The sequence below is a fragment of the Dermacentor variabilis genome, unplaced genomic scaffold (assembly GCF_050947875.1).
Source record: "Dermacentor variabilis isolate Ectoservices unplaced genomic scaffold, ASM5094787v1 scaffold_12, whole genome shotgun sequence".
In the NCBI taxonomy this organism is placed as follows: Eukaryota; Metazoa; Arthropoda; class Arachnida; order Ixodida; family Ixodidae; genus Dermacentor; species Dermacentor variabilis.
Window position 1 is genome coordinate 58441880 of NW_027460280.1, and position 18138 is coordinate 58460017.

At 43.4% G+C, this 18138-nt stretch overlaps 2 protein-coding genes across 12 annotated transcripts in view; one reads left to right on the forward strand and one right to left on the reverse strand.

Moving 5' to 3' along the window:
* LOC142565956 (uncharacterized) overlaps positions 1-14449 on the forward strand; it is a 103261-nt gene extending 88812 nt beyond the window's left edge. For 2 of the 7 annotated variants that reach the window (XR_012824932.1, XM_075676593.1), the window contains one exon: positions 2625-3386. Coding sequence is in view for 1 of the 7 variants with exons in the window: in XM_075676593.1 (XP_075532708.1) it covers positions 2625-3147 (523 nt within the window). In the remaining 6 variants the exon portion in view is untranslated. Of the gene's footprint in view, positions 1-2624; positions 3387-7393; positions 7531-11748; positions 11965-14324 lie in introns of those variants that run through there. The other 5 variants (XR_012824926.1, XR_012824927.1, XR_012824930.1 and 2 more) reach the window with 5 other exon arrangements.
* LOC142565945 (uncharacterized) overlaps positions 8138-18138 on the reverse strand; it is a 224173-nt gene continuing 214172 nt past the window's right edge. For all 5 annotated transcript variants that reach the window (XM_075676574.1, XM_075676572.1, XM_075676573.1 and 2 more), the window contains 4 exons: positions 14359-14682; positions 13937-14091; positions 12819-12969; positions 8138-8959 (listed from right to left, as the gene is read on the reverse strand). In XM_075676574.1, coding sequence (XP_075532689.1) covers positions 8745-8959; positions 12819-12969; positions 13937-14091; positions 14359-14682 — 845 coding nt within the window. In that variant the 3' untranslated portion in view covers positions 8138-8744. The remainder of the gene's footprint in view (positions 8960-12818; positions 12970-13936; positions 14092-14358; positions 14683-18138) is intronic.

The window sequence follows — 18138 nt, forward strand, 5'->3', positions numbered from 1 at the left end:
CAAAAGCAGAACTTCACGATCGCCGAAGCAAGCGCATCCGAGGTAGATTTGTGCAGTGTTCCCCGGACAGCTACACTGAGTGAGCAAACAGTGTGACATCTATTTTGTTGGGACTTTAGCTGGTACAATTGCAAGAGCTCGTTTTGTTCAGGTCGCTATTAATGGAGTCACAGTGTCTGCTAAGATTGACACAGGAGCAGAGGTAAACGTTGTTCCAGCGTCGTTTCCTGGCGTACCCGAGACTCTAGAGCGTTCCAACGTAATTTTAAAAGGGCCAAGCAATGAATTGTTAGATCTGAAAGAACAGTTCACTGCAGACATTCTGCGGAAACGATGTTTGGTTAGGCAGGACGTTTTCGTCATGAACTCGGGGAGTAATGTCATTTTAGGCTTGCCAGCATTAGAAGCGTTGGGAATAGTGAAATTTGTAGACGAAGTTTCGATCCACCAAGCTGTGCAAACGTGCTTCCCCTCTTGGTTCTGCGGTTTGGGTACCATGAAAGGAGAATGCTGTATTAATCTCAAAGCAGACGCGGTGTCCTATGCCATTTGCACCGCTCGTCGTATACCCATCCCGCTGAGGGACGGCGTGAAACGCGAGCTAGAAGAAATGGAAAAGAACGGGGTCATTCGTAAGGTCGAAGGGCCAACCGAGTGGTGTGCTGGCATAGTGCCCGTCTTGAAGCCGTCCGGGTAAGTGCGAATATGAGTTGACCTAACCCAACTCAATAAGTGGGTGAAACATGAGTGCTCCCCACTGTTGATGAGACACTCGGGTTACTAAGCGGAGCAGGTGTGTTTTTTAAACTTGACGCGAACTCGGGATTCCATCAAGTAAAGCTAAGCAAGGATTGTCAGCTATTGACCACGTTTATTACTCCCTTTGGATGTTATTGCTTTGAACGCCTAGCTGCCGTTTGGCATAATCTCTGCTCCTGAATATTTTCACAGGCAAATGTGTGAAATTATTGATGGAATGCCGGGGGTATTAAACTTAATGGGCGATGTGTTTGTCTTTGGTTCTTCACAGGAAGAGCATGATGGGCGATTGTTTCAGACTTTAGAACGCTTGACGGAAGCCGGCATAACTTTGAATCGTGAAAAATGTCGCTTCATTGTAAAAGAGCTGTTTTTTGGGATGCCGAGTGAGCAAAGATGGCATACTGCCAGATCCTGCAAAAGTTGTAGCAATCGCTGATATGAAGCCGCCTGAAAATGTTGACGATATGCGGAGATTCCTTGGTCTTGCAAATCGTTGCTCGCGGTTTATTCCAGGCGTAGCTGAGAAGTCTGCGCCGTTACGTCAGTTGCTGCACAAGCACAGTGAGTGGATTTGGGCTACGCCTCTGCAGATGGCGTTTGACAGCATAAAACGCGCTATCTGTTCTGATAGGTGTATGGCAAAGTTTGATCCACGGAATCAAACCATTCTTTCTGCGGACGCGTCGTCGTATGGTTTAGGTGCACTTTTACTTCAGCTGCAACCAAACAGAGAGACGGCCAGTTATATTTGTTTCAAGATCACTGACTCCAACAGAAATGCGCAAATTGAAAAGGAGACCCTAGCTCTGACATGGGCGACTGAGCGTCTCGAAATTTATGTGCGTGGACTACACATAACGCTGGTGACGGATCACAAACCGCTAGTGACTTTGCTAGGAAAGACTCCCCTAGATTTGGTACCGCCGCGCATTCAGAGATTCCGACTGCGTCTGATGCGATTCAGTTTTGATGTCGAATATGTTCCTAGGAAAAATTTGGAAATTGCTGATGCACCTTCTAGAGCGCCAGTGCGAGGGCAAAAAACCAAGAACTTCCTTTCTATGGGGGAAGTGAACTCGTTTGTTACTGGTGCGTTATCAGAGTTGGGTGAATCGGATCACTTTAGACTGGTCGCCGAAGAGCAGGCAAAGGACGAGACTTGCCGTACGTTGTGCCGTTACCTTCGTGAAGTATGGCCGGGCCCAACTTCGCTATCAAGCGTTATGAGGCCATATTGGCAGTATCGCGCAACATTGAGCGTGCGTAAAGGGGTTCTCATGCATGGCACTCGCCTCGTTGTGCCACTCTCGCTCCAGAATAGAATGTTAAGTCTGCTTCACGATGGTCATCAAGGTATTGTGAGATGCAGGGCGAGAGCATGAGAGTCTGTTTGCTGGCCGGGCTTGAGCTCTCAACTTGCTTCTTTGGTTCTCAATTGCCGCGTGTGTTCACAGTTCCGAGAACAGCCGAGTGAACCAATGATCCCAGACACCTATTCGACCTTGGCAAAGGGTCGCAGCAGATATCTTCCGTCTCAACGGCTGTCACTACTTGCTCATAGTGAATTTTCTGTCTCGATTTCCACAATTGTGTTAACTGGAATCGCTCACCAGCACTTGTGTTGCTTGTCACGTCAAAGAAGTCTTCGCTAGGCAAGGCATAACCGAAGTGCTTGTCACGAATAACGGTGCTCAATTTGTCAGTGAAGCATTTAAACAGTTCGCGAAGGCCTATGCATTCAAAGGTGTGACGTGTAGCCCTAGGTACCTGCAGGCAAACGGAGAGGTAGAACGAATGGTGAAAACGGTAAAAGGGCTATTGCTAAAGTCTCATGATCCCTATTTGGCTCTGTTAGCCGACAGGGACACCCCGGGACCACTAGGCAAGACGCCAGCTGAGCTGCTCATCGGGCGGCGGCTTCGTACAACCCTGCCTCTCCATCCGAACAGGCTGGTACCAAAGACACCCAACCTGAAAAAGGTACGGAAGAAGGATGCAGTTGTCCGGGAAAAGCAGCGGCAAAATTATGACCGCCGTCATGCGGCTCGACACCTTGTCCCATTGGCATCCGGCGATTCTGTCTGGGTCAAGGACTGCAGGCGGGAAGACGTCATCTGTCAGCGGGCAAAGCGGCCGCGGTCGTATGTCGTCGCGTTGGAGAGCGGCATCCAGATCGAACGCAACAGGAAATTTCTAGTCAAGCAAGAGCTAAGCAGAATTCCAGACTCGTACAACGAGACATACGAGTTTCCTCCTAGCCTGGAAAATGCAGAAGTTGGCGATCAGCCAACTTCCAAGCCCTTCAAAGTGACCCCACACAGGATCAGGGTAATGTTTCGCCGCAGGTACCAGGCGAATACGTTACACGATTCGGCAGAGCTGTAAGAAAACCAGACCGTTACTGCATTTCTGAATGTAATGCAGTACGTTTCTTTTGACTGTGTTTATCATTATTTAGTTGGTTGTTATTTTGTTGGAAAAGGGCAGATGTAGCATAATCGTTGCTGTGTTATCGTGTTTAGTTCTTGTCATGCCACGGCCCTTGATGCGTTGCCTTGCGCATGCGTGGCATGCACACATATGTATATATACTACGGAGCAATAAAGGCGGGTGTTCATTCCCATTCATGTTCAAGACGGTGTCGTTCGTCGCGGAAACACGGCACACGGATCCATCGACGAAGATGTGAAGGTGGTCTCCAAGTCTCTCTTGGAGGAGAGGCCTCCGTCGGCTGTAGGGCACATGCTGGGGAACGGTTCTTCCTGACACCTGGCAGCTCCGTCGAAATAGGGGATTGGTGGCCGATGTTGTGGGCGATGCTGTACAGCGTTTGCAGGCGTGTCCCCTATGACTTCCTTATAGAGGCCACACAGCCGTCCCATGTGTGATGCTGGCCGGGAGCGTAGGCGGGTCAGGAGTGCTTGACCATCTGCAGCATGGTGTAGGCGATCAATGTGTTGTAGCCCCTGTTGCACGAAGAGTAATGACAGGGGCGAGGCACCTGCCTCAGCCACAGTGGCGGCGACTTGTGAGGTTCGGGGAACGCCGAGACAGAGCCGTACTGCTGACCGGTGGTGCAGCTCCCGTTTCCACAGGCGGTGTGGGGGCAGCGCCACAAGAGGGAGGGCATAGAGTAGCCGTGATTAAGAGTGGAATGTGATATCGTTCAAAGACCCCTTACTGATTTTCACTCTTTCCTGCAACTGCCGCGTATGTAACCGTAACGTTTACTGGGAAACGCTGGCTGCGAACGCTATGCACGAAGGCGAGCTTTCTGGTAGAAACGTGGCCTATTGCGTGGGTCGATCTCCTATTATTGTTTCGCACTTTTAATATTTCCTTCCGAGAAGAGCTAAGAGAAAGGACATATGCGGTCGGTGTTTTTTTACGTTTGTTTGTGCGCGCCGTTCTCAAAATTCCGAGGAATAACTTTGTAAAGAATGAAAGACAAGGTATGATCAATTTCCGTGGTAGAGAAGGGGTTGGGTATGCGTGGTTCGGAACTTGCTTTGAAATTCTTTATGCCGAGGCGACGTCCGACTCCAGGCTCCGGATTTTCTGCGACACGGGCTCCTTAATTCTCTCGCGGTAAAACGAAAAACAGGTGGCTACGCCACCTTGAAATTCCCGCACCAGCTTGCCGTGATTTCATGGATTTTCACGCCGGCTGCTCGTTCCTAGTCTGCTTTTATTGGTACAACCTTACTATATCGTATTCTAAAAGAGCCCAAGGCTGAACTTCAAAAGATTCAAGAACTTTTAGTTAGCCACAAGGGCCAGTATATGCTAAAGAATACGTTGCAATCCGTGACGTAACGTACTGGCCGTGGGGTGTATGCGCGAAATTAAAAAAAAAAACTTTCATCATCATTTCCTCTTCAAAAAAGTCGCAGTTTCGCCGGAAAGGCGAAGCACCAATTGCGATAGTAAATTAGAAGATAGCTATACGAAGTAAGGATACCGGCCGTATAAACTTGTAGACATTCACTAACTAACGAACTAAATTAATAATGATATAATGAGTAAGCGCGACTGAACAAGGACATAGAAACAGACACAAAGAGACAACGCTGTCTCTGTGTGTGTTTCTTTTTAAGTCCTCGTTCAGTCGCGCTTACACATTCTATTAAGTATTCAAACCAACTAGCCCGCCAACGTGTTTTAACTAAATTAACAAGAATGATGTCACGCGCGCACAGGTAAACATGAGCACATCTCGCTCAATGAGCGCGGAAACTCGCTGTCAAAGTGCTGGAGTGAGGAATCGTGGCAGCAGCAGTGTTTGAATTGACTTCGTGCATCTCCCGCTTCAACGCGAACGAAACGTTGAAAGCACTGCGCATACAAAGCTACCGGCACTAGGCCCACTCTGCAAACATCGCAGATAGGTTTGAAGATGAGGCCTGCGGGCGCACACACTTTGGCCACGTCGCAGATCGCTTTCAAGATACGGCCATAGAGCACCTATATAAACTGATACGACACACCCGCACGGCCGCGCCATAAGTAGCAGCTGCTGGAAAAGAAAGCCCCTCCTCCCTCGCCTCACCTCCGTGCATAGTGATACGAAACTCTTATCTCCGTGCCTCGCGCTAGACAAAAGAGGGCGCGCTTCCGGCCCGCCTTCTTCGCTTGCAGACGCGATAATGAGCAGCACGCGGCGACGATTTTATCGCCCTTGGACTTTATACGGAACCTCACGGCGACGCCGACGACAGAAATGCGCCTGGAGTGTCATATAATTGCTATTGCAATTATAATGCTTATGCAGGTAACGATTGTGTTACCTGCATAAGGAGTGGGACAAACTGAGTTTTAATGTGTTTTATTCAGGGGGATGGAGGGATAGCAAAGGGAGTTCGTTGAGATCAAGCAGTTAGCATCTGCTAGTCATGCAAACCTCTCTAGCTTCCATTAAAATTTATTGCTCTGATACTGTGAACTATAGTCAGAAATGCATTGGCACCAAACATATTGTATTTAATTCAGCCTTACAAAAAGTGATAAATTAATGAGCAAACAATCCTGTTGCAAGCTCTTGCTGATCTGGAGCATTTATTTCTCGTACTTATGAGAACGCGTACCTGAAAGTATGTATATCAAAATGTATAAGTACGCCCACGGAAAGAACCTATCTCGCACGCTACATGCAACGTAGCTTTCCAGTAATCTGCATGCTTTGTTTACTGCTACGCAGCCGCAAGACATTACTTCGTGGAAATTTGCATAGCAGAGCAGATGGCCTACTAAGGAAAAGTATTGGCAAAGTAGGTGTTGGCAAAATAGGTATTGGCTCAGGTAGCGATGTACGGCTTAATATTTTTGATAACGCAACTACCACACACTTATATACAATAAACACACATAATAAAAAATATGCAAAAGAAGCAATTGTGCAGCCCAGTGAGCGGCTTTGCTCACACAGCCAAGCACCGCACAGCTGCTTGCACAGCCACGGTGATAACTCGATGAACCACTCATCAAGCAGCCGTGGTATAGCTGGTATGGTGCTTAATTTATTGCCGTGAGCTTTTCAAACCCACATACTTCTACAGAGGTCCTTCTTGTAGAGACTACCAAAATGTATATATTTAAATTGCAGACCTGATTAGATAAAAAAAGAAAAAGCCTGATAATAAGTAGAAATAATTTCAGTGTAGGAAAAAATGTAAGATTTGCCAAACTACGGCTTGACTGTACCTTGCATACCGTGTAAACTGCAGCAGGCAACAGAGTCATGTTTGCAACATATTCCCTTTTCCTTTTTGTGTGCGTGTTTTGTTCTCAAATAGCTAGGAAATAATGTTTAATGTTGTTGGTCATGTTTTTCTAGCATTGTGTTAAGCTTTTCTGAGAAACCTGTGCGGTTTCCTTTCACGACTACTTTACGGTGGATGACTGTTGGTTAATTTGCTCTTGCTCGGCAATCTGCTAGCCGCCTAGCTCAGAAGGCAGAAAGATTGTCCCGAAAAGGTCCAGGACCAGTTTTCATTCAAGTCTGAACCTTTCTTTCTGAGAAACCTGGATGGACTTCTTATGTAGCTTCATGCTACTTTCAGGTAGATGGCTATTTTCTATTTTAGGACCTTCTCAATGTAGTGGTATATAAAGTTTTAGTAAGCTGTAGTCCTTACTCGGCTTCCGCCTCAATTACATGGCATACTTCAAGCGTACATGCAACTGCAGCTTTATTCAGCAAGCAATAACCTTGTTCACAACTGATGCCGGTAAGCATACTTGAATACATTTTCCAGTGCTTGCTTCTAGGATTTAGGAGCTTTACTTTTTTTTGAGCACTTCTCATTTCACCAGGTGCTGAGTAGCTGGCCACATCACTCTAAGGGTGATGGTACTGCCTTGCAGATTTGAACTTGTAGATTCTCAAGACTTTTTATAGTTATAACTATCATCACCATGCAATGAAGATGATGTCTGGAGCTAGATAAAGGTACATCATATAACTACATGCAGAAAGGTTGCATACCTTATACAGTGCCATATGGGTTCAGGAACCAAAGGAAAGTCGGTAGACATTAGGAATGGTAAAGCAGCGCAGAAGACATCGACGGAAGGGAGACGCATGACACACACAGGTGCTGACTCACAACTTTGTTGTATACTTTCTTACAGATGCATATACTGTAATATATACCATGGTGTAAATAAACAGAAAAGTCAAGCCAATCAGCCCTTCATGGTGAATCTTCTTGAACCCATGCTGTGGGGGGACGGGGTTTTGGCAAAGAAGTACTACATATGCATTGGAGGTCAGGGAAATCCCTCTCCTAATCCCTTTTCAAACAACCTCTTTGCGGTCATCTTTGTCCCCGCACTTGGTGGTTTTGCTGTTTGTGCATGTGGTGCATAAGCATGACTCATTTGTTGCCTAACAAGCGGGGTTGCTCTTCACACCTTCTGCATTTGTAAGGGCACTATTTCCGGTAGCACAGGAGGTATGAAGAGTAGATGCATGATGCTTCTTTGGGGGAAGAGCCTTTCTTGCATTTTTGACTTGTCATTGACTATAGATGCATGCTATTGATTATTTTAGAGGCTAAAAGTAAGCTTCTTAAAAAACTTGTTCAGAAGCAAATGTTCAATATACTACATGTCTTAATTGTGTACCAATTCATAGAGGAAATCATATTTTGGTGTTTCGTCAAGTTTTAACAAACTTCAAAATCTGTTGTCCTTTATAATATAGTATTGGCTTTCGTAAACTATTTCAAATTTAAGGTAATTCAAGCAAGAGCTCTGACCCTAAAAAGCTCGAATTTGAATTTGTGTTAGTTGACTGGTAGTTTCGTGCACATGTGAGAGAGCAAAAATGAAGATGTGAAATGTGAAGTTTGTATTCAGTAATGTCTCTTTCGATTCGGTAACAACACAACTTTTATTCACAAACAACAAAATTAAACTAACAAACAGTCTTGCATTGTCACAATAAGAGACCGTGAAGGTGAAATTGACACAAAATTACAGTCGGGCTAATTTTCAGCCCGTGAGGATTACCGTAGCTTTGTACCAGTTTCAACTTTAAATGGATGTTACCAAAACAAATAAATCAGCGTTCCTTACATCTTGAATTCATTGAAACAGGCAAGGATACACTGCTTATTTACGCCATTCTGCAAACTGCTGTCATGAGCTGTTTGCAGTCTTTGTATCACAAAATGACTCATTATGTTATTTTCTCTCTTCATATGGTACAAAAATGTCTCAACTTAAGGAAATATACAAGCTTGCGAGGAGAATGTATGATATGTGGTGCACCTTGGTTACGTCACAGCAATGATGTGTCACAGTATTAAAGTAAATATTGGTTTTGACTCATCTTTTGCTGCATTGAGGTTTTAAATGTATTTTTACATAACTTTTGTCTTCTTACCCAAATTACTTCTGTGTTTTAAAATTAAGGAGCACATATGTGAATGAAAAGGTGCAGGGTGTATGGACTGAAGGAATAAGTAATGTTCTTATCTTACTTAAAAAGTGTGTCAGCATAATGCCACAACCTGAAGAAATACTCGTTGCGGCTAACCAACACATGTTTGGTGTAACTGTGAAGCAAGGGCTCTACATTGGCTTCTCTTATCCACGATGAAGTTGTCTGGGTTGTGCAGCTGTCCTCAGATGGCTCATCAGGTTTCGCCTTTGGCTTCTTCTCTGGTGAGGCAGCAGCTTGATCTTGAAATCCTGCACAGAGCAATGTGCGAATAGCTTTTATTCTCCAGAAACACTGCTTTGTCACACAGGTATCAATGCTGGCAGGTAAATTTAGCTGCGATTTTCCTCATGATACTCATCCTGGTTCTGGTGATGCTCTGTTTCAGAAACCCTACACAAGTGAAAGACATGCACATTACTTTCAGAAAACAGGTGTCTGTAATCACTTGAGAAATGAGAACCAATGTAATAGGCACAACACACAAGTAGACATAATGAAACTGTACTAATAACTGAACTGCACATGCAAGTGATGGAGGAATGACGAAATTAAAAAGTAATCACAAGTTTGGTAATATCACATGGGAAGTCTAAAGTGAGTGAGAGGAGAGGCGATTTTTGCCTCTGCTTATAATTGCATCTTTCTTTGCGTCATTGAGTAATTTCTTTCTTATTTTCAGTTAGTGCGTGTTGAAAAGTGGCACTGCCTTTGTGAAGATGAATGGAATGGTGCATCAGTGGGTCCTGTCACATGTGCTCTCTTGAAATATAGTGACACTCATTAGTGCGAGTCGCATTGTGGAAGTTGTTCGAAGGTCACTGTCGTGTTCAGAATGTAAAAAATGCATTCAGCTTTTAAGGCGTGCTCATGTCGTCGCACCACTACTGCAGGCATTCCTTACCACAATGTAGTAAGGAAGGCTAAACTGTCCCATGCCAACAGAAAGACTCAGACCATACAGATTGTGCCTTTAGGAAGCACGTGAGATTGTTGCTGACTAAGAAAAAGACAAAACAAAATAATGACTTATGCGGTGGATCACGAGCTATTAGGGTCATAATTTCAATGTTTAACACAGAGTAACCATTTTTGCGGAAACCCTACGCATTTCCAGCATGGCATTGTCATCAAGTCCAGTAATCAGTGTTGTGGGTGTCCGTACACAGTTTTAAGAGACTTTGAAGATATAAAAACTCTGTTTTAAAAGTTTTTATGCACTTTCCAAAGAAACAATGCACATTTGGTGGTAGGCTTTCTATTGTGGTACAAAATAAGAGGTCCTTGAAAAATGGTAGAAAAAGGGTCCATGAAATTATCTTTTTTCTTGCCTAAGAGTACCGATTAGACATAGAGAGCATCTCACATGGAATTTTCTCTCAGAAAAATTTATCACCGTGCACTGTATTAAATGAGCTACAATTAGGCATTACTCTCCTCTCAAGCTACAGCCTTCTTCCTCTTCAACTTTTATTTTGTGTGACAATGGCTATGGGTCTGATGCGCGACCCAGGTGGCGCTGCAGAAACGCCAGTCAGCAGAGCCCTTCATGCCATGTTTAGTGGTTTTGGCTAGCACAAAACGCGAGGCCCTGCTAGTGACTGCAAGGCACTGAATTATATCTGCTTGTCTGAGCTGCGCTGCAGTGGAAATTTTAGAGAATTTCTTGCATGGGAGGCTTTGTAGCCTGCTTTCTGTTCAGAAGGAAGTGAAATGCTGAGCCAAGTGACACTATGTAGGAGAAGTCGATGCGGTTTTGCTGCGCTGCTGCTTTCAAGTATGTATCGTTCAAGTCACACTATGTCAAGCTGTAATAGGAAACTTACAATGTGTGTCTATTCACTTAATGCACATAAACTCAAAACAATGGCCCCTGAACAATGATGTATTCAATTAATCAAACTAATAAAACAATAAATAAGCCTTTATAGCGCTATCACTGTGACTGAGTCTGACTGATTTTGGTGTGTGTTGACGGTGGGCTGCTGTTGTACTGCTGGACACAAACATGCTTATGCGGCAAATGCATATTTCGTGGCAGTGACCATCGTTAAATTGCCTGATTCTGTCGCCCTTGCCTTTGCGTTCACGTGCAGGAATTTTGCTCATACATGGAGAATGATGCAGCTTTAATTGTTTCATTTGTATGTCATTCATTTGTTTAACAGTAACGTATAATGTGAAAACAGACCTTTAAACAGCACTTTTTAGTACCTACATTCCCCTAGCTTCATGCTGTAACTGGCTGTCTGTACCACGTCAGTCAACTTTGTTTCGCTTGTCCTCTCAGCAATATGTTCTGCAGCAGTTTCCATTCTGAGCTTTCCTTTATTTACCTGTACCGCTTCACCATAAAAAGTTCTCCCAAGTCCTGTAAATTCCTGTGCATGGCAGTTCTTTAAAAAGAGAATTCGAACAACAGAAAACAGCAACACCCGTGGGTTTAGACACTTGACTACATTTTTGCTCCAGCTTTTTTGCATGGTTAAGTGAAACACAGGGCGCTCCATCGACAAGATTAAACACAGCGTACTGTCCGTCATCAAAGGTGCCTTTTCTGCTGGTAAACATTTGAATATAGTAAGAAGTGTAGCCTGAACATGCAAACTAAGCAAGCAAGACAGGCTGTACAGCCTGATGATAGCCTAACTCAATATCATCATCATCATCATCATCATCATCATCATCATCATCATCATTACCCTGGTTACGCCCACTGCAGGGCAAAGGCCTCTCCGATACTTCTCCAACTACCCCGGTCATGTATACCTCAATATGAACTCAATATGAAGAGTTGCGAATTGTACTACCCAGCCAATTTCATCGCTTGCCACTGGGTTGCAGCACGGTGCGTTAGAAATTCCAGCGCATCAGGCCCATGTCCGGCCTCCTTGGGCGAACATCATGCGGTGACTCGAATGTTTTCTACTTCCAATTGCTTTGAATTGAGTGTGTTCTTGCACCTCTTTACAATACAGTTTTGCTATGGTGATGGTGGCCTTAAAATGAAGTTTACGTGCAGCGCAAACATTTTTTACAGCATGAGGCTGCTGCAGTTTAATCCTTGCATACACCTGCAGTACAAGAGGAGTGCAGCACAGCGCTGGTGCCATTCCTGTGTGCCACTGAAGAGAACATCACTGAACCAATGTTCATGTGAGAAACCTTCCACGTCCCATCGGCTGCTGTTGCCACAGTACAATGGCTTTGTAGCATTTTATTGCACCCCTCGCCTTCCTTCGTGCAACCCCACAAAGTCTCCACAACTCTTTATTTTGCTCCTTCCCGCACACACATGCTTTAACAAACATATATCTTTATTACATTTGTGCATTTATGTTCACAGGTACACAAGTTACTATGTATATATGCTCTTAAAAATAAATATAAGCTTAATGCAGTGGCATGCTTTATTTATACCTGATGATATTATGTGGGAAGCTAATAAGATCTCTCGCCTGTGTTAGATCACTCACCCAACCCATTCTACGTAGAATGTGAGGAAGCGGCCGTAAATGCTGGGAGCAGTTCCACTGGCAATCTGTAGTGATTATTATGCTTTGCTTTCATTTGAAACATCAATGATCAGGCTACAATTTTATGTACCATTGTATCTGTTGCAGCTAATATGTCTTGAAATAAAATGTTAAAACATAAGAGTGACCACATTTCTGACGTCAATGAGCACATTTATGGCGGTAAGGAAAAATGAAAGAACTCTATAAAGTGAATTAACACATCAAGCTGGGCGAGTTGGTGACTGAACATATTCCTAGGGGTGGGCAGCGCAACCCGGATAAAGGACAAAAGGAAGTGGCCGATACGAGTGCAGACTAACAACTCCCTTTCGCCACCTTTAATGGTGAGGTATGCACCTCTCCTTAATGAATGGACATGTATAGCCAATGGTAGCACACATTTGAATTGTTTGCACTATTTGAAGTTGGGCATGTGTGCACCAAACTTCTGTAAAAAGTGAAGCACATAACTGGTGATCAAGTTATGTAATGTGGTGACCATTTAGCTTAATGTCATATATATTGCAAATATCACATGACCACAAGTGTCTTTTTTCGTGAATAAAGGTGTTGATCTCAGGAGGGCCGTTACCTGGGGGTCGTAAAATAGTTATGGGCTCTTCCGATTCAAGTGGGTCAGAGAAGCCAACATCGTTTCGAGCCAAGATGCGTACGTGGTACTGCGCCCCTTCCTCGAGGTCTCTGATGTGAAGACGCAGAGTTTCAGCATCGACTTGGCCCACCTAAAATATGAGAAATGTTAAACAACCAGGTATTAATAATTCAAAGTGATTTCCAAAATAAACTTGGAATGAGATTGTGGCAAGAGTGGGCTTGTGCACATTTTTCTTCTGCGACATGTGAATGACCTAAAATTGCCTGCAGCTTTACAGGCTGCTTTTTCATCAGTAGCTACAAAGGCTGCAGCAATGCTGCAGAAGGAAGTTTCAACACATTTTAATGCGTATGTAGCTCAATGACCTTCGTGCAGGTTAAGTGGGCGACCATGTGGCAGCCCGCATATTGGATAAAAAAGCCATGCACAGAAAAATGCACAGTGAACACAGATATGTATTTTTTCCACTTCATGTAGTGGTGCTTTCTTTATTCAGATATTTAAAAAAGTTGCTACAAGTGCCATATGCTGAATGGCCATAATCATAGTATTTGCTACAGACCAGGCTTACCTTAACATTTATGCTAGTCCTGAAAACGATTGTCTGTTCTGCGGAAAGGCAGTGATAGATCTGCTGACATCTCTTATTTATGATGAAATATCAATTTAATGAACTACCCAGATCAATAAACAAATAAAAAATCCTTGTGCTGATATCCAGCTCACGCATTTGTATTTCATTTGAGCAAAGAGCATTTTGAGTTGATCAAGGTTGCAATTGGGGCTTGGTAGTAGTATGTCATCACAAAAGGATTTGAAGTAGCACAACTTGCACACTGACATAGAGCAGGAACAAAACACACATAGCAGTAATGTGTACGTCCTGTTTCTCATTTGTGTCTGTGAGCTAGTTACAGTACTTTGAATGATGTTGTGATAGCATATTGAGACTTTTGAAGTTCACTCATGTGCAGTTCCAAAATTCCAAAAAAGGAAAGGATAAGGTATGTGTAATGTAAATCTATGCCATAAGGACTGTTGAACAGTTGATCTGGAGTAGTGTACATGTGCAGTCATATCCGATGGGGCCTTACCTCCATCCACATTGTCCGTGATGTGTCCCTGAGTGCTGCAGTGTAGCCGAGGAGCGGAGACCCACCATCCCATTCTGGGCGTCCCCATGAAACATCCATAGAGTTTGGACCAGTTACCAGGATCTCAAGTGGTGCTGTGGGTGGAGTTGGGCGGTCTGCAAAGATGGTGTGATGGGCTATTAAAATGTGGCTATCTTTCTACCAGCATCTGCAAAGGCTACAGTTATGGTTATGAGCAAAAAACCTAGTTTTTCAGCATGTATACATGTCATTTGTTAGGCAAGCAGTACATTTTTAATTTTTTATTGTCAAATCACTGATAACTTTTGAAGTACTTTTACAGAACCTAACATTAAGCTACAAACAGCTTATTTTGCTTTCATTTCAGAGCAAAAAGTGCATTTGAAAAATGAAAGACTTACCGGCTGCTGCTGGTAGTGCCTGCCATTCACCACTGTCCTCTAGAGGTGGCCCAGTACCAGCAACATTTTCTGCACGAACTCGGAATCGATGCCTCGTTTTGTCACTCAAGCTCACAACACGATGTGTCATCGTTCCTCCATCCACATTGGCAACTGTCACCCACTTAGGCATGTCAGCAGTTGCCTGGTCCTCACTGAGGTGCTCCACAACATAGGCGATGATGGGAGAGCCTCCGTCAAATGCAGGTGGACTCCATGTGAGTGTTGCAGTTTTGTTCGTTACATCAGTGATGTGTAAGGGGCCAGTGGGTGCATCTGGAGGTTCTGGAAAAAAATAACAGTCGTAAGATAGGGCGCATTAGCTGTCCATTGATTATCTCCGAGGCAGGGCAGGTCATGAAAAGAGAAAAAGTGCTTTGTTGCAAGGATTCTGCGGATTAAAATTTTAGGTAAAAGGGGCATCAAAAATTAAAGAAAAAAGATAATGCAGTTTTCATAATTATGTGACTTTTTATTGTCACCATCATTAACCTAATAAAGCCTACTACAGGACAAAGACCTTCCCAGAGTTCTCCAAAGCACCCTTTTCCTTTGTCAGCTAAACTAATTCTATACTTACAAATCTCCTATCTTGTCATATCATTACTCTTGCTGCCTTTTACTGCATTCGCCTTCCCTTGGCACCCATTCTGCTGCTCTCATTGGTTCCTCTTAATGTCAATTAGAAGATCATCTACCACTTGGGTTTGCTCCCTAAATAACCCACAATGCTGCGATTCCATCGCTTAAAGTCACCCCTATTGTTTTTTCTACTGTTTGTTGTTCAGTCCATAACTTCGTTATTAATTTTTTAAGCTTCAAGTTCTATTATCATAGGCTAGTACTTAACAGATTAAAAACCAATTGAAACATCAGTGGCAGATAGCAGAATTTTGCCACTTCAGTTGGATTACTTGAAGGAGTGGATATTACTTGCACAGAAAATTAGAAAGTATACTTAGTGAATTAATTGCATTTTAATAATTAATGTTTAACTTATTTGAATGCACATGCTAAAATTACAAAATTGAAGCTGGGCAGTGCTGAAGTCGTGTTCCTTTAGTAAATATCTGGAGTCTTGCATGAGCTTTGCAGAAGATATTCCGGAATGGCTACAAAGTATGTTGTCCTTCAAATGATTATTTTATAAAACTCCCTCAAACCCTATGGTACAAAACTAAGTGGAATTCTAATATATTTCTTGCCAAACTTTAAGTTTTGACATCCTGAGACTGGTGATAGTCTCAGGATTTCTTCTAAACGGACATGCCTCGAGTACTGATTAGGTTAAAACATGCATTTGCAACATCTGCTTTAAGTTAATTGGAATTTGTGAGTCTTCATGGTAGTTTGCAGCAGTTTCACGAGTTTGTTCGTGAGCAACTATTCTTAAAACTTAAGTAACGTTTTAGAATTCTGCTAATCCTAGTGTGAAAAGCACTGAGGTGATTGTAAACATAAGAACAACCCACATAATTAGTAAATGTGTCTTAGCTGGCATCACATGACTTGGCTATGAATCATGGCTAGAGATAGGATGTTTATAAATATTGCTGTTTTAGGCCCTTATAACAGGCACTAAAGCTGTCATTCAAGGCATATATATGCATTAAATACTATCCTTTAGGCATGCATAGACTCAATCAATCAGAACTTCCGTTGTGTATCTGAGGATAAATAATGATTTTATAAGGAACACAGCCCACGAAACCCCTGTTTTGTGAAATTCACTTTAGTTTTGTTATAAAACAGATTGAGGCAAGTTGCGTAGGTTACAAGAGTTATCAGAAACTTGTGTGACTGCAAACCATGAGAAAAGTTGTGAAAGTGGTGACAAACGAGCAACATTTCAAGATTTTCAGGTTTAATGTTGCACCTTTTTTCCCTGAGTATTGGTTTGTATGCAAAAAAAGAACACTAGACATCCACTGAAGTTATGGGCACATATTTGTACTTCGAAACGTTCGATGCTTCAGTGCCCTCTGCAATTCCAGAATGTTTGCTGGTCAGAACCTTTGACAGTTCTTTCAGTACTGAAAACATAAGTTCCGTCCGAGACAGACTTTTTTCAAGCAAACTCTATCATGCAGCAACAGGTCCATTGGGGTTGGTGGTAAACCATTGCTGAATGTCCAAAATGAGCCCAGGATTCCAGGTCAGAGTTGCGCCCGAGCATTCAAGTTTTTTGATGATGTTGTTTATAAACATGAAGTGAGCGCACTAGTATGCTAAGTTACCTTCAAGTGTATTGTCACAGAGCACAGTTTGAGTCCTCCGAACTATGGTCTCGTCTGTTGCAAAGCTGTTATGAACAGCCATTACACTGGTAAAGTGTCTGTGGTAATAATCAACTGTTTTTCAGCCAAGCCCCCAGAGGGTGATAACATTATAAATAAGAAATTCGGCAGAGACACTTACGGCTGCTTATGTGTGGGAATGTGAAAGCAGTATAGTCACTTGCGCGAAATGTTTTCATTTGATGTTGTCAACATCCAAAGAGCAAGTGATGCATGGGAATCAGCGTGCTCATTTTATCCACTCATGACGTGGTTAGAGAGTCCATCGAAGTAGACGCAGCACCAATGAAATACGAAGAGCAAGTTACGTGCAGGAGGCATTGCACTCATTTTATGTACACATGATGTGGTGCCACCTGCTCCCCACTGGCTGCGCCGTCACGTGTCCAATGACGCATGTACTAGGCCACACCTTTAGTCAGCCAGATGGCTGCGATGCCATGTGTGCAACAACGCACATACTAGGCACACCTTTAGTCAGCCAGAACAGCGGAGCCACCGTGGTGTCGGGAAGGCGTGCTCATCTCGTACCCCGGAGGCTCGGGCTCGATTCCCACCCAGAACTAAATGTACCAAATTTTCTTTTCAAAGCCAATAATTTACTTTGTTTACAGAAACCTCCCTGACAAATTTGATGCCAGTCCGAGCATTTTTGACGTGTTTTTACTCTGCACCGTCAGCCATTTCTGGTACCCGTTCGGTCACACCGCCGGCACTGGTGCCGTATTTTCCCGTAATTGGGCATATAATGCTTTCGCATTAAAGTGAGGCTACAACAAAGCACGTAAAATGGCATTTTTAGGCTCTGAAACTTAAGTATAGGCACCAATATTGAAAAAGGTATTTATAGGCACAATAAAAGTGCTACTAGAATGTCTCTAGACCCATAATTCGGGCTTATATTTAAACAGGCACAATAAAGACATAAGGGGAAAATAGGCATTTTGCCTAAAGTTCCAGTCTCTAACCATTACATCAGGGTGGCATTCTATGTGCACTTATAGAGAGCTTCCAGAAGAAAGAGCTTCCAGAAGAAACAAACATGCTACAGAGCCATTCTTAGAAACCTGATATGCTCAAAGAATGCAAGATAAAAGGGAAACATGGTGCAAGGTGGTAAATGTCAAGTGTTTCAAGGGCACATATGATATCACATGCGACACCTTGTGCAGGAATATGACTAACACGTATGACTTTTCCAACAATCATACATAAAATGAATTGCAGTTCTTTCATTAAAACACGTTGGCGGGCTAGTTGGTCAGAATCCATGGTATAGTGTAGAAGCGCGACTCAACGAGGACGTAGAACGAGGACTGAACGAGGACGTAGAACGAGGACGTGTCTGTGTATCTGTTTCTTTCTACGGCCTCGTTCAATCGCGCTTCTACACTCTACTATGGAGTGCTTTCATACCGTACTGCTTCAGTCAGTTCAGGTCTGC